Raw genomic sequence first — 12,448 nt, 5'->3', positions numbered from 1 at the left:
TTCCTTGCCTTCTGATGCAGAGCACTAGCACTCTCGAGAAAACACCAAGAATGACTCAGCTGATGTGGAGCCAAGAGACTTACCCCTCACTCGGGATGATGTGGCATGTGCTTAAGGGGGTGCAGGGAGAAGAGGTTCCCAGACTGGGAACCAGGGATGCTTAAGTAGAGCACAGCAGGAAGCAGAGTGACTGATGTTAGCTGATTTGTTTGCTGTCTATCTATTCTAAGTGCCAATAAGTAGTGGCATGGTTGTAACTGGCTGAGCACCCTAAATGCAAATGTATGTAAGGTGATATGCTGTAAGTTAAGGACTACCTACATATGCATTTACATTATTGAAGGGTATTTCCACAATGTTGCAGGCAGTTCCTAATCAAGGCACATCACCTTGCTTACAGAGAGCTGGTCCTTGTGTTCTACTGACAAGAAGAGAAGTCTCTACGATGTTACATGAAAATATCTTTAAGAATATGAAGGTTTCCGCATGATTTGAGATGCCCGATGCATCAATACACAATTAAGCAAATTAACATAGCTAAAGTCTCAGGTACACTACCCTAAACACAGAGCTTATTATTTCTATAATGTAATGAGGCATCATTCAGCAGCAGCATCCAGCATGAAACTCAAATTTTTTTTCACTTTCCCTATTTGAAGAATTTGGTAGGTGTTGATGAAACTTAAAATAGACAATTCCCCAAAGGAAACACTACTACTTTTGGAAGTCACACAGTGAAATCAATGCATGAGTTGCTTCCCTTACTGAGTGCTAAATCACGTTCTATTTGCTTTGTAAAGAGATGCTTGTAGAGAATGGAGTAGTAAAATGTAAAGGAGTTAATTGCCCCAGGAAAATTCAGACACACTTTGTAGGGGTTGCTAGAATACAAATATAACTATCAGTGTTCATTATTTAGATGAAGTTGTTTCCAAAGCAACTCTGACAGTTATAAATAAAGCCCAGAAATGTTCAGTCAGGAAAATGGAAAAAAAAAAGATAAAAATAAATGAAGTTTGAATTGCTTTAGAAAGCATTCATCTATGCAGGAATGTATGAGAAAAAAGACCTTGTTTAGGGGTTTGGTGTATTAAAAATATTTAATTTCCAACAGCGATGCCTAAGTAAGTTTACATTAAATGTAAAATAAAATCTGAATTGCTTTTAGATGGCAGGACAAATAAAAATTATTTTTTGCAAGTGGTTTCTATTTTTAGCATATTATATACACAAAATGAGTAGAACTAATTCTACAATAAATGTTTTCTGGATACTGAGTCTAAGTAGAGACTTTCAGAACAACAGAATTATGATTTTTCCATTTAATGTGTCAAGCACGCTAGTCAATTATAATATCACAAAACATGACAAACATGTCTGCCCTGAAGCTACAACTAGATTTCATGGATAGAAATAAAGTAGAGAAAAGAGAAAGAGAAAAGGAATTCAGGAGTGGAAAGGCAATGACCCAAAATGTTATCTGTACAATCAGCTTTGGAATTCTTACTACTTTTGGTCTGAAAAAAGAACATCTAAAGACAGAATAAAACATTTTCTGATGGTAAGTCCCCATTTCAGGAGGGGAAAATGCACCCCACCAATTCTGTAAGAATATACCAAATATTATTACCTTTGGCTACATCAGTGGCCCAGGTCATAATGTGATCCATATCCATCTCCTCACTTCTATTACTGTTAATGTAATCATAGAGTGATCCCAGAGAAGCATATTCTATTTTAAAAGGAAAGATAAGCATATAATTAAAATCAAGGTACATTTCAGAAATAAGACTTTATATTTTCATTGAGAAAATACGTTAAAGAATTTACCAAAATATATCAAAAGTATATAAAAAATTATTCCATGCTATGGTTTCTAAAAGTTAATGTCATCCTGAAAAATATCTGTCAAACACAACACCAGTAACATACAATGAATAGTAAACTTCAGTTGAGAATCAAAAGCCATTTAGCTGGAACTGAGAAACACAAAGAGGTGTTGGAAGAATAAATTTGAAACAAAGGTATGTATGTAAATAGATATTTCTTTAAAAATTGTTATTCTTATGAGATAGATATTAAATGCATAAATCAGAGAGCTTATATGACAATGCAAACAAATCAATCATTGCCGCATAAGGACTTGGAAGAGTTCTCAAAATTTAAGCACAAAAGGTCAAAAAAGTGAGAAAAATCCTTTAAAAATGAAGTATAAATTACATACCATAAACTCACCCGCAATAAGTATATTATTGGATGATTTTTAGCAAATTCATAAAGTTGGGCAACCACCACCACAATCTAGTCTTAGAACCTTTCCATCATTACAAACAGTTCTCTTGTGCCGGTTTGCAGTTAATCATCACTCTCACCCCAACCCTACAATCTGCTTCTTCTCTCTAGCAATGTGTCTTTTCTGGATAGTTCATATAAACAGAATCATACAAATTGTTCCTGGTGTCTGACATCATTCCCTCAGCATAATGTCTTTTTTCTTTCTATTTTTTTGGAGTCAGGGTCTCGTTCTGTTGCCCAGGTTGGACTGCAGTGGTGTGATCACAGCTTATTGCAGCCTTGACCTTGGCTCACTGTGGCCTCCACCTCCCAGGCTCAAGCAATCCTCCCACCTCAGCCTCCCAAGTAGCTGGGACTACAGGCACACACCACCATGCTGAGGCTGATTTTTTTTTTTTTTTTTCAGTAGAGATGAGGTCTTGCTATGTAGTCTAGGCTAACCTCAAACTCCTGAGCTCAAGCAATCCTACCTGTCTCAGCCTCCCAAAGTGCTGGGGTCATAGGCTTAAGCCACTGCGCCTGGCCGCATAATGTTTTCTAAGTTCACTCAAATGGTAAGTGTACAAGAAGACTTCATTCAGTTTTATTGCTGAATACTATTCTGTTGTACAGATATACTACATTTGATTTATTCAGTCCCCAGTTGATAGATATTTGGATTGTTCCCAGTTTTTGGCTATTACGAATAATACTCCTATGAACATTTGTGTACATGTCTATGTATGTAAATATGTTAATTTTTCTTGGGTAGATTTCAGGACTGATATTGCAGGGCCATATGGTAAGTTTATGTCTAACTTTTAAAGAAACTATCAATCTGTTTTCCAAAGAGGCTGTACTATTTTATATTCCTGCCAGCAATGTATGAGGGTTTCAGTTTCTCCACATCCTCACCAACATTTGATATTGTCTTTTTTTTTTTTTTTGAGAAAAGGGTCTTGCTATGGTGCCCAGGCTAACCTCAAACTTCAAACTCCTGTTGTCAAGCAGTCCTTCCCTGCCACCCTCTGCCTCACAAGTAGCTGGGATTACAGGTGCATGTGACTGTGCCCAGAAGTACTGTCTGTTGTTTTGATTATGGCCATTGTAGTGGGTATAACACTAGTGGTATCTCACAGAGCTTTTAATTTGCATTTCCCTAGTGACTGACGAAGTTGGGCATCTTTTTATGTGCCTATTAGCCCCTTTTATATATTTTTAAGCAAAATGACTATTAAAATCTTTTGTCCATTTTTACGTTGGGTTGTTTTATTGAGTTCTAATAATTTTTTTTTAGTTTTAGATACAAGTCCTCTGTCATATATATGATTTGCAAATATTTTTTCCCAGTTTGTCATTTGTCTTTTCATTCACTTAAGATCATCTTTCAAAGAGCAGAAATTGTTAATTTTTATAAATTCCAATTTATCAACTTTCTTTTATGGCTGTGCTTTTGGTATCATTTGTAAGAACTCTCTGCCTAACCCCAAAGCATGAAGATTTTCTCCTATTTTTCTTTTAAGAGTTTATAGTTTAACCCTTATACTTAGGCTTATGATCCATTTTGAGTTCATTTTTATGTATGGTCTGAGGTGTGGCTCTAATTTTTCTTTGGCATATGAATTTATTTTTGAGACAAGGTCTCACTCTGTTGCCTAGGCTTGAGTGCAGTGGCACACTCTTGGCTCACCGCAAGCCTCAACCTTCTGGGCTCAAGCAATCCTCCCACCTCAGCTTCTCTAGTAGCTGGGACTACAGGTACACATCACCACGCTAGCTAATTTTTTTTGTACAGACGGGATTTTGCCATGTTGCTCAGGCTGGTCTTGAACTCCTGGGCTCTAGTGATCCTCTCGCCTCAGCCTTCCCCAGTGCTGGAATTACAGGCGTGAGCCACTGCACCTGGCCCTGGCATACGAATTTCTAATTGTCTCAACGATCAAAGACTGTCTTTTACCTACTTAACTGTCTTGGCATCTTTGATGAAAATCAATTGCCAATCAATGTAAGGCTTTTTCCCTAGACTTTTAACTGTGTTCCTTTGGTCTACATCCCTGTAGATATTATGCCAATATTGTATTAGGTTGATTACTACAGATTTGTAAGTTTTGAAATGAGGCAATCTAAGTCCTCAAAGTTAGTTCTTTCTCAAAATTGGTTTGACTATTTTGCATTACCACATACATTTTAGGATTGGCTTATTAATTTCTAAAAAAAAGTCTGCTGGGATTTGGATAGGAATTGCGTGGAATTTATAGATCATTATGGGGAGAAGTGCCCTCTTGACAACATCAAATCTTCCAAACCATAAATATGTAAATGTCTATAATATAGTCAAAGATGTTGAAATTAAATTGGTGTCTATCATTTCTTACCTTTAACCAATAAACATTATTTTTCTTTAAAGGAGATAAAAGTACTACTCATTAAATATAGTGAAAATAAACATCATTAATTAAACGCTATGTCTCGCTAACCTCTTTATATCCATTAACACTCTGTAGTAAAAATAACATTGGTTTTTGCTATGGCTTTGTATTTCTTTAAAATATTAACTAAAATAGATTTCTGATTTGGGAAATATGATAACCAGTGCCATTTGGTTTTAAAAAGAATTGTATCTTAATCACCAAGTAAAGACAGCAAGAAAACAATGACGTGGTCACTTGAAGATTCTCTCAGTCTACTGTTCACCATCTAGTCAGACACCCTTAAACTGATTCCAGCAAAATGTCTAAGAAATTCATCGATCAGCCTCCAAAGCACATCAGAGAAAGTGCTAATACAGTGAACAGTAAAAAAACAATGGCAGCAGAACATCTTATTTAAACTTTTGAGATGATAAAACAGTACAGAAGTGAGAACCATTTGGAATTTTTTTTCTTGTTTTGGTTAAGATCATTAATACTTTATAAACTTCATACATATGGCCCACTGTAAGGTTTAAAGAATAAAAGGTTTAATAGAATAAGCAAGAGAATGCCATAAAACCCTTGAAATAAGAAACACTGCTAACTTTTACAAACACAAAGTTCCTCACGTTTCAATCAAGTTTAGTCAGCCCTCATTATTCATAAGGACAAGTAGGCCAGTTTACAGACAAGCGGCACCCTATGAATGGCTCTTAGGCACGACACAGTTCTTAAGATAAATATGTTTACACTTGAAACAGTCATGTGCATATTACAAAGATGGCAACTGTAGTCCTGTAAAATTATACCTAAGAAAAGAACGAGTCAACTTATATTCAGGAACTTCTAAAATCCCTCATATTTTAAGATGCTCTCTCCATTACTTTATTTGAACAACAAAACACTGTTTAGGGAAAAATATATAAGTCTGAGATGATCTCAATCAAAGCCAGTTTTTCAAAGCTTATAAAGGTCACCTATAAGAATAAGACAAAAGGGAGGGAGGGAATAAGGGAAGGGTAACAAAATTTAACACAGAGCCAATTATTCCTGGAACTATAAGCTCTCAATTCCAACTGCGGGATGTCACTGAAAACGAGCCTTCTAAAGATCACTTTGAAAAGCAGTCAGTTATGATTATAAATATACCATACCATATGGGACTAAAATATTCAACAATCCTAATGTTATGCCATTGGGTACTTGTAGCTTGAGATAAATATCCAGAGATAGTATTATACAGAGATTCCCCAAACCATGATACTTCAAACATCTTATACTATAGTTAAGACACTACTCCAAAAACCACGTTAACTTTAAAAAGTCATTCTAATGATGATGAAGACATGGAATACCATTTGACCCAGCAATCCCATTACTGGGTATATACCCAAAGGAGTATAAATCATTCTACTATAAAGACATACACACACGTATGTTTATTGCAGCACTATTCACAATAACAATGACTTGGAATCAACCCATTGATCTGTCAATGCCCATCAATGACAGACTGGATAAAGAAAATGTGGCACATACACACCATGGAATACTATGCAGTCACAAAAAGGATGAGTTAATGTCCTTTGCAGGGACATGGATGAAACTGGAAACCATCATTCTCAGCAAACTAACACAGGAACAGAAAATCAAACACCACATGTTCTCACTCATAAGTGGGAGTTGAACAGTGAGAACACATGGACACAGAGAGGGGAATATCACACACCGGGGCTTGTGGGGGGGTTTTATTTAATGCTAGGGAAGGGATAGCATTAGGAAAAATACCTAATGTAGATAATGGGTTGATGGGTGCAGCAAACCACCATGGCACGTGTACACCTATGTAACAAACCTGCACGTTCTGCACACGTATCCCAGAATTTAAAGTATAATAAAAAAGATACATCATTAAATAAAATGGTTTCATGACTGAAGTTGCAAGAAAGGCAATATTATTACCTTTATTTCATATAAAATATCATCTTTAGGTATGTGGATAGCTAAACTAACATATTAACTATTTTAAATAAGCATTCAATTCTTTCATCCTTTTGGTTTTCCCATTGGAAATTGTGGACTCACTATATACACATATGGTCACATGCTTTTCAAACCACTTCTCTGAAGAAAGTAGTTTACTGGATTTTAGTATAAAGCATTTGTTTCTTTTTTTTTTTTAAGTCATTAAGAACCACATTAAGCAAACATTTCCTTTTCATTTATAAGATGATTCTTCCCTTTGAGTTTTACGGTGACAATAGCTGGCTTCGAAAAATGTAAACATAATATCAGTTTTGTTGGAACAAAACCATTACCATGAAATCTCTTTGTAATGTCACCAAGACCAAGCTTAATTTAGATTATAACTAATAGAATAAATAAATTTACGCAAATGTCTGAAACGTGTTACAACAAAATGTGACACTTGTCTCTAATTGACTAATAAAAAAAGACCAGCACAATATCAAAACATGCAAATTAGATGTATTTGTGCTTAAAATAAATCAAGATCAAGTTAAGGGAAATGAGATTGGGCACTTAAAAATTAGTATGTTTTCCTTGGCTGGGTTGAATGAGAATTTGGGCCTGCTGAGAAATGATGCAGAACTAGTCTCCTCTCTTAGAGAAGTAATAGAGGCTAACGCAGAACAGGTAACTTAAGAGGTGAGATCAGCCCCTGACAACAAAGAGCAATTTCCAGGCATCTGGGATCCTAAATCACTTCTCTCTGGAACCCTGGGACCCAGTCTGCCACCCTTTTTTTACTCTTAGATTACCAGATACTTTGGGTGTGGGTTCCTCTCCAATCTGGCTTGCTGCAAAAGAGCTACATGGTCTGGTACCTAACAACTCCTTCCTTCATCTCCCAGGAACTCCCCCTGCCCTCATGTATTTATGTTTTACACACACACACACACACACACAGAGAAATAAAATAATGGGAGTAGTACAGAATGAAGAGGTTTCCAAAGATCAAAGAAAAGATGATCCAGGCCGGGCGTGGTGGCTCACACCTGTAATCCCAGCACTTTGGGAGGCTGAGGTAGGCAGATCATGAGGTCAAGAGATCGAGACCATCCTGGCCAACATGGTGAAGCCCCGTCTCTACTAAAAACACAAAAATTAGCTGGGCGTGGTGGCGCACACCTGTAGTCCCAACTACTCAGGAGGCTGAGGCAGGAGAATTGCTTGAACCCAGGAGGTGGAGGTTGCAGTGAGCCCAGCTCGTACCACTGCTGCCTGGCAACAGAGCAAGACTCCGTCTCAAAAAAAAAAAAAAAAAAAGAAAAGAAAAAGAAAAAAAGAAAAGATGATCCATTATTGTTTCTTTTGGCTTTGGAGTCTGAGTTTCTTGTCACCCCATTTCTTTGTAGATCTGGGAGAAAGATGTTCATTTCCCTTCGATGGGAAATAAATTGGCAGCTGCCTCTTAGTCTCTTCCCCAGGTCCCCTGATTAGCAGGTTTTATATGTTTGTGATAAAAAGTTTCAGCAAACACACATGCACAACTATACACATACATACATACTCTCACCCAGAGATCATGTATTCTAGTCCCTTCATTCACATGAGAAAACAGACAGAGAGAGATCATCAGTGACCCATCTATGAAGCTCTGGCAGAATCAAGACAAGATCTCACATCTCACAATTCCCATTCCATTGCTCATTCCATTCCACCACTCTGATAAATAATTCTTTCAAGCCCTCAGCATGAATGACAACAGCTGCCTGCTGCAACAACCTTTTCTATTAAAAAACAAAAAACAAAAAACAAAAAAAACGACCTCAAATTGAATGGATTCAAGCCATCCAAGCTTCCTCCTTCAGAGCCTCCACCATTTGATAAATACGATGAGGTTCACAGAGGGGTATCTGGCTGGGGCTGGGTGATCAAGGTCAGTTTTCCTGCCTATCTTTGCTTCTCTCTTAACCGCCTCATACTAAGACTTATTTGTTCTCATTTCCAGTGGCAGAGTAAGTGTCATCATCACTAATCCATGTGATCTCTTCACTCCCAAACTGGGCTCAGTTGTCATATTTTCTACTACGCACGCACAGAGCATAGCTGTAGATGGTAGGTTGAAAGGCTCACATAAATAGCACTTAGTTAATTAAAACTAATATCTCTAGGAACAAAGATAAACATATCAAATCAATACATTCAAAACACTAAAACTCATCTAACAGGTCTCTTTAATAATCAACCTCATAGGTCAATAAGAGCTATAAATTCACAATCTACTACTACCTCATAATCTGAAACTTGTGTTGTTTTAATTCTTATGTTTAATGTTAACAGTTGCCTTCTTACTGGCTCTACAGAGAAAGAGATATGGATCCATAAAAAAACAATCAATTTAACTAAATAATTTGGTAGTTGCAAGTATGAGTAGAGAATGCTAAAGGGATGAATGAAATAAAGGACTGGTTAGTGTGATACAAATACTGAATGAAAGCGAACTTCTTGGATTATTTCTCCCTCTTTTAGATGAGGTGACCTAGGGGAAATATGCTGGCTAAGAATGTTTCATATCTTCCTACTCAGAGTAAACTCTTGGAAAAATAATTTCATATCACCACTCAAGTCCCCTTTTTTCCATTCACCCTCACCTCAAGAAACTAGAACACTTCATGAATAGCTCATTAGTTGGCCAAAAATATTTTCAAAAAGCATTAAACATCAAGAGTATATAACAAGAAACAGAATTTCTAATCTCTTGGGAGTATCACACTTTCTTAGGGAGGAATAATATCAGCCACAAACGAGGATCAGAACACTGGATTCAGATTTAAAAAGTAAATGTAACTAGTTAAAAAAAAAGTAGATACAATAGACACAGAAAAAAGGAGCCACATGGTATACGGGTTGACAAAGAAAGGTTTAACTTTAAATCAGAAATCTGACTTAAAACGTGAGGTATGGTTACCTCCCCCCTAACCAACAATATACTCCATTCTTGGGTATTTACATTTATAGGAAATATAGACTCAAGATAAAAATTGCTACATGCCCCATTTCAGTCACAGATCTAAAGGCAGTGAATTGGGGAAAAAAGTCCCTCCACTTAAGAACTTAGGTTAAAATGCTACTAAGAGTAAAAGCATGTTAAACTACCTGCTGCCAGAAGATGGAATAACAGCAACCATGTTTCTCTGAGTTTAAGAACCAGTCAGCTCACAGCTTTCCAGAACCTAGCTTGCATAGAAGAGGAGCTTCTGTGGAGAATCAGCTTGAGGAATTTATAGCGCTTTGGTTCTACCACTAGCTAGGTGACCATGGGAAAGTTGCTTAAGTTAGAGATGTAGTTTCTTACTAGTAAAACAGAAATTATTTTATCTATGTCATAGGATTACTATAAGTATTAGATGAGATAATTTATAGAAAGTACTTAATACAATCCTTTTTGTCGAGGGGTGTTTTGTTGTTATTTTCTATAAAGACAATCCAGGTTCTCACCTCTATCGTGGGAGAAGATATGGCTAATATTTTAAGGTTTTCTTGTTTGACTTTGTTTTAATCAAAGAATTGCCAAGATAGAGATCAAAGTTATTTGTTGTAAAACCGAGTTATTGTAGACCTACAAGCTCTTCAGTGGATTATACAAATATGAGCATAAAGTATTAAAGATATGTGTCTCTCTGTATTTTCATGTGGCAAAACTTTCTATGTGCTCCTTTTTAGAAAGGGTATGTCTGTCAGTTATAAACTGCTGCTCCAAATTATATGATAATTTAGATCAAGGTCATTACCAACTTAGTTGACCAAACCTGAAAAATATTGTTCTCATGTCAGAGACCTTGAAGAAAGAATGCTCTAATGGGATTAAAATGCCTTGCAAAGAATTACAACATGAATAGCTCAAGAAATCTTAATTTATAAAAGGTCACAGAGTTACAAAAAACATCTCTCATTTCAGCTAATTAAATGAAATTTTAGTTAAACGGCACCTTGAAATATTGGTATTGCAGCTGCAAGTGCATTTAAATAGCATTTACGCAGATATAATTAGCACAATTAAACATGGGTAGAAGTGGAAACACTATTCTTAATTATATTGATATAATCAGTTTTATTAATGCTTTATAGCAACAAAAGTGACATCTGACAGTAACACACAATTCATGATTGAACCTAATATTAAGCATTTTAGCATATTAAGGAATCTAAAGCTAGGTAATTGGAAAAAGAAAGAAGTCAAATACTGAGTTCTTACCTGTGACAATGCCATAGTTGGGAGGTTCAAGAATTACTCCATAAAACTGGATGATGTTTCTGTGACTGAGGACACTGAGTATTTCTGCCTGTACGAAAAATAAAATGCAAAGTTGCATAAAATTTCACATTTATAATAGTAGAATAAAACAGGCTTCCTACTCATTTTTTTTTTTTTTTTTTTGAGCTAGGATCTTGCTCTGTTGCCCAGGCTAGAGTGCAGTGGTGTGATCTTGGCTCACTGCAGCCTTGGCCTCCTGGGCTCAAGTAATTCTCCTGCCTCAGTCTCCCAAGTAGCTGGGACTACAGGCACATACCACTACACTCAGCTAATTAAATTTATTACTTATTTTTTTTTAGAGATGGGGTCTATGTTGTCCAGGCTGATCTCGAACTCTTGGGCTCAAGCAATCCTCCCACCTTGGCCTGCCAAAGTGCTGGGATTACAGGTGTGAGCTACCACGCCTGGTCTTAGTTTTCTTTTACGTACATTTACAAAGATGTATATGTGCCCAACCAGTATGTAATTCTGCTAAAGTTGTCTTTCTTGGAAGTTTAAACATTTCTACTGAAGCTTTCTGAAAATTTAGAAAGAAAATGGGGTTGAAGAAGCGATAAGAGAGGTGTTTACTCCAAGCCCACCTGACTGATAATGGAGGAGAATGACTGAAGAGATACCCCATTTATTTACAGTGAAGGTCCTCTTCCTAATAGTCAACTATATATATTTTGCAAAATGTCTGTTCTGAGAGGCTACAGCCAGACTGAACTTCTGTTGGTTAGATGAGTCAAAATTAAGGTAGGGATTTTAAAATGTTAATGGAATCGATTCAGGTAATACCCACTTATTTATCTAATCATTTATTCAAAATATACTATTGTTCTCCTTCTGTATGCAAGGCACTACAAACTTATAGGTAGATTCTTGACTTTCAGTGGTGATTTGATAGGAGGCCATGTTTATACATTTTGAAACATGTTAAATACTACAAAGCAGTACTGAAGAATGACATGGTAAAAATAAGTTGTATTTATTAAACTTAATTTTTAAAACAAAAAAACCAGATACTATAGTGTATATCCGCTAATGTCAATAGAAAGATGATCACTACATAAATCATATATTCATCAACATTTTATGACTTTTGTGGAGATAAAATATGGCTAATCAAGAATTAGAAATATAATGAGGTATAAAATTACATAAGTTAAATATAGAAAATATTTAGTATTTTTCAATGAAAGGTATATTATTGGCAATAAGAGGACAGGAGATTTATAAGTCCCCACCCCAGAAAGAGGATCATCAAGAAGAATGTCAGCAGTTAATGAAAATGGAGACACTTTGGTCAGAAAGGGACTCCCCTCTGGGAATGTGTAAACTATGAGTAGTGTTATTTGCTATGAATTTTTTTCATAGGATAAGAGTTGGAGTTTCATTAAAAACAGCCGTGAAACTGGTTTTGAAGATGGTGTAACTAGGTGGAAAACAGAAGTTTGAGGGTTGGCATAGAGTCAATATGAAATTGAGATAAAGAATATCA

At 36.1% G+C, this 12,448-nt stretch overlaps 1 protein-coding gene across 3 annotated transcripts in view; it reads right to left on the bottom strand.

Moving 5' to 3' along the window:
* Positions 1-12,448, bottom strand: part of MAP3K20 (mitogen-activated protein kinase kinase kinase 20) — a 193,391-nt gene that overhangs the window by 86,477 nt on the left and 94,466 nt on the right. For all 3 annotated transcript variants that reach the window (XM_025404318.1, XM_025404317.1, XM_025404319.1), the window contains exons 3-4: positions 10,906-10,993; positions 1,631-1,732 (exon numbers count right to left, since the gene is read on the bottom strand). In XM_025404318.1, the coding sequence (XP_025260103.1) occupies positions 1,631-1,732; positions 10,906-10,993 (190 nt within the window). The remainder of the gene's footprint in view (positions 1-1,630; positions 1,733-10,905; positions 10,994-12,448) is intronic.

This window comes from Theropithecus gelada, chromosome 12 (assembly GCF_003255815.1).
Source record: "Theropithecus gelada isolate Dixy chromosome 12, Tgel_1.0, whole genome shotgun sequence".
Taxonomy (NCBI): Eukaryota; Metazoa; Chordata; class Mammalia; order Primates; family Cercopithecidae; genus Theropithecus; species Theropithecus gelada.
This window is presented reverse-complemented; position numbering and strand designations above follow the sequence as displayed.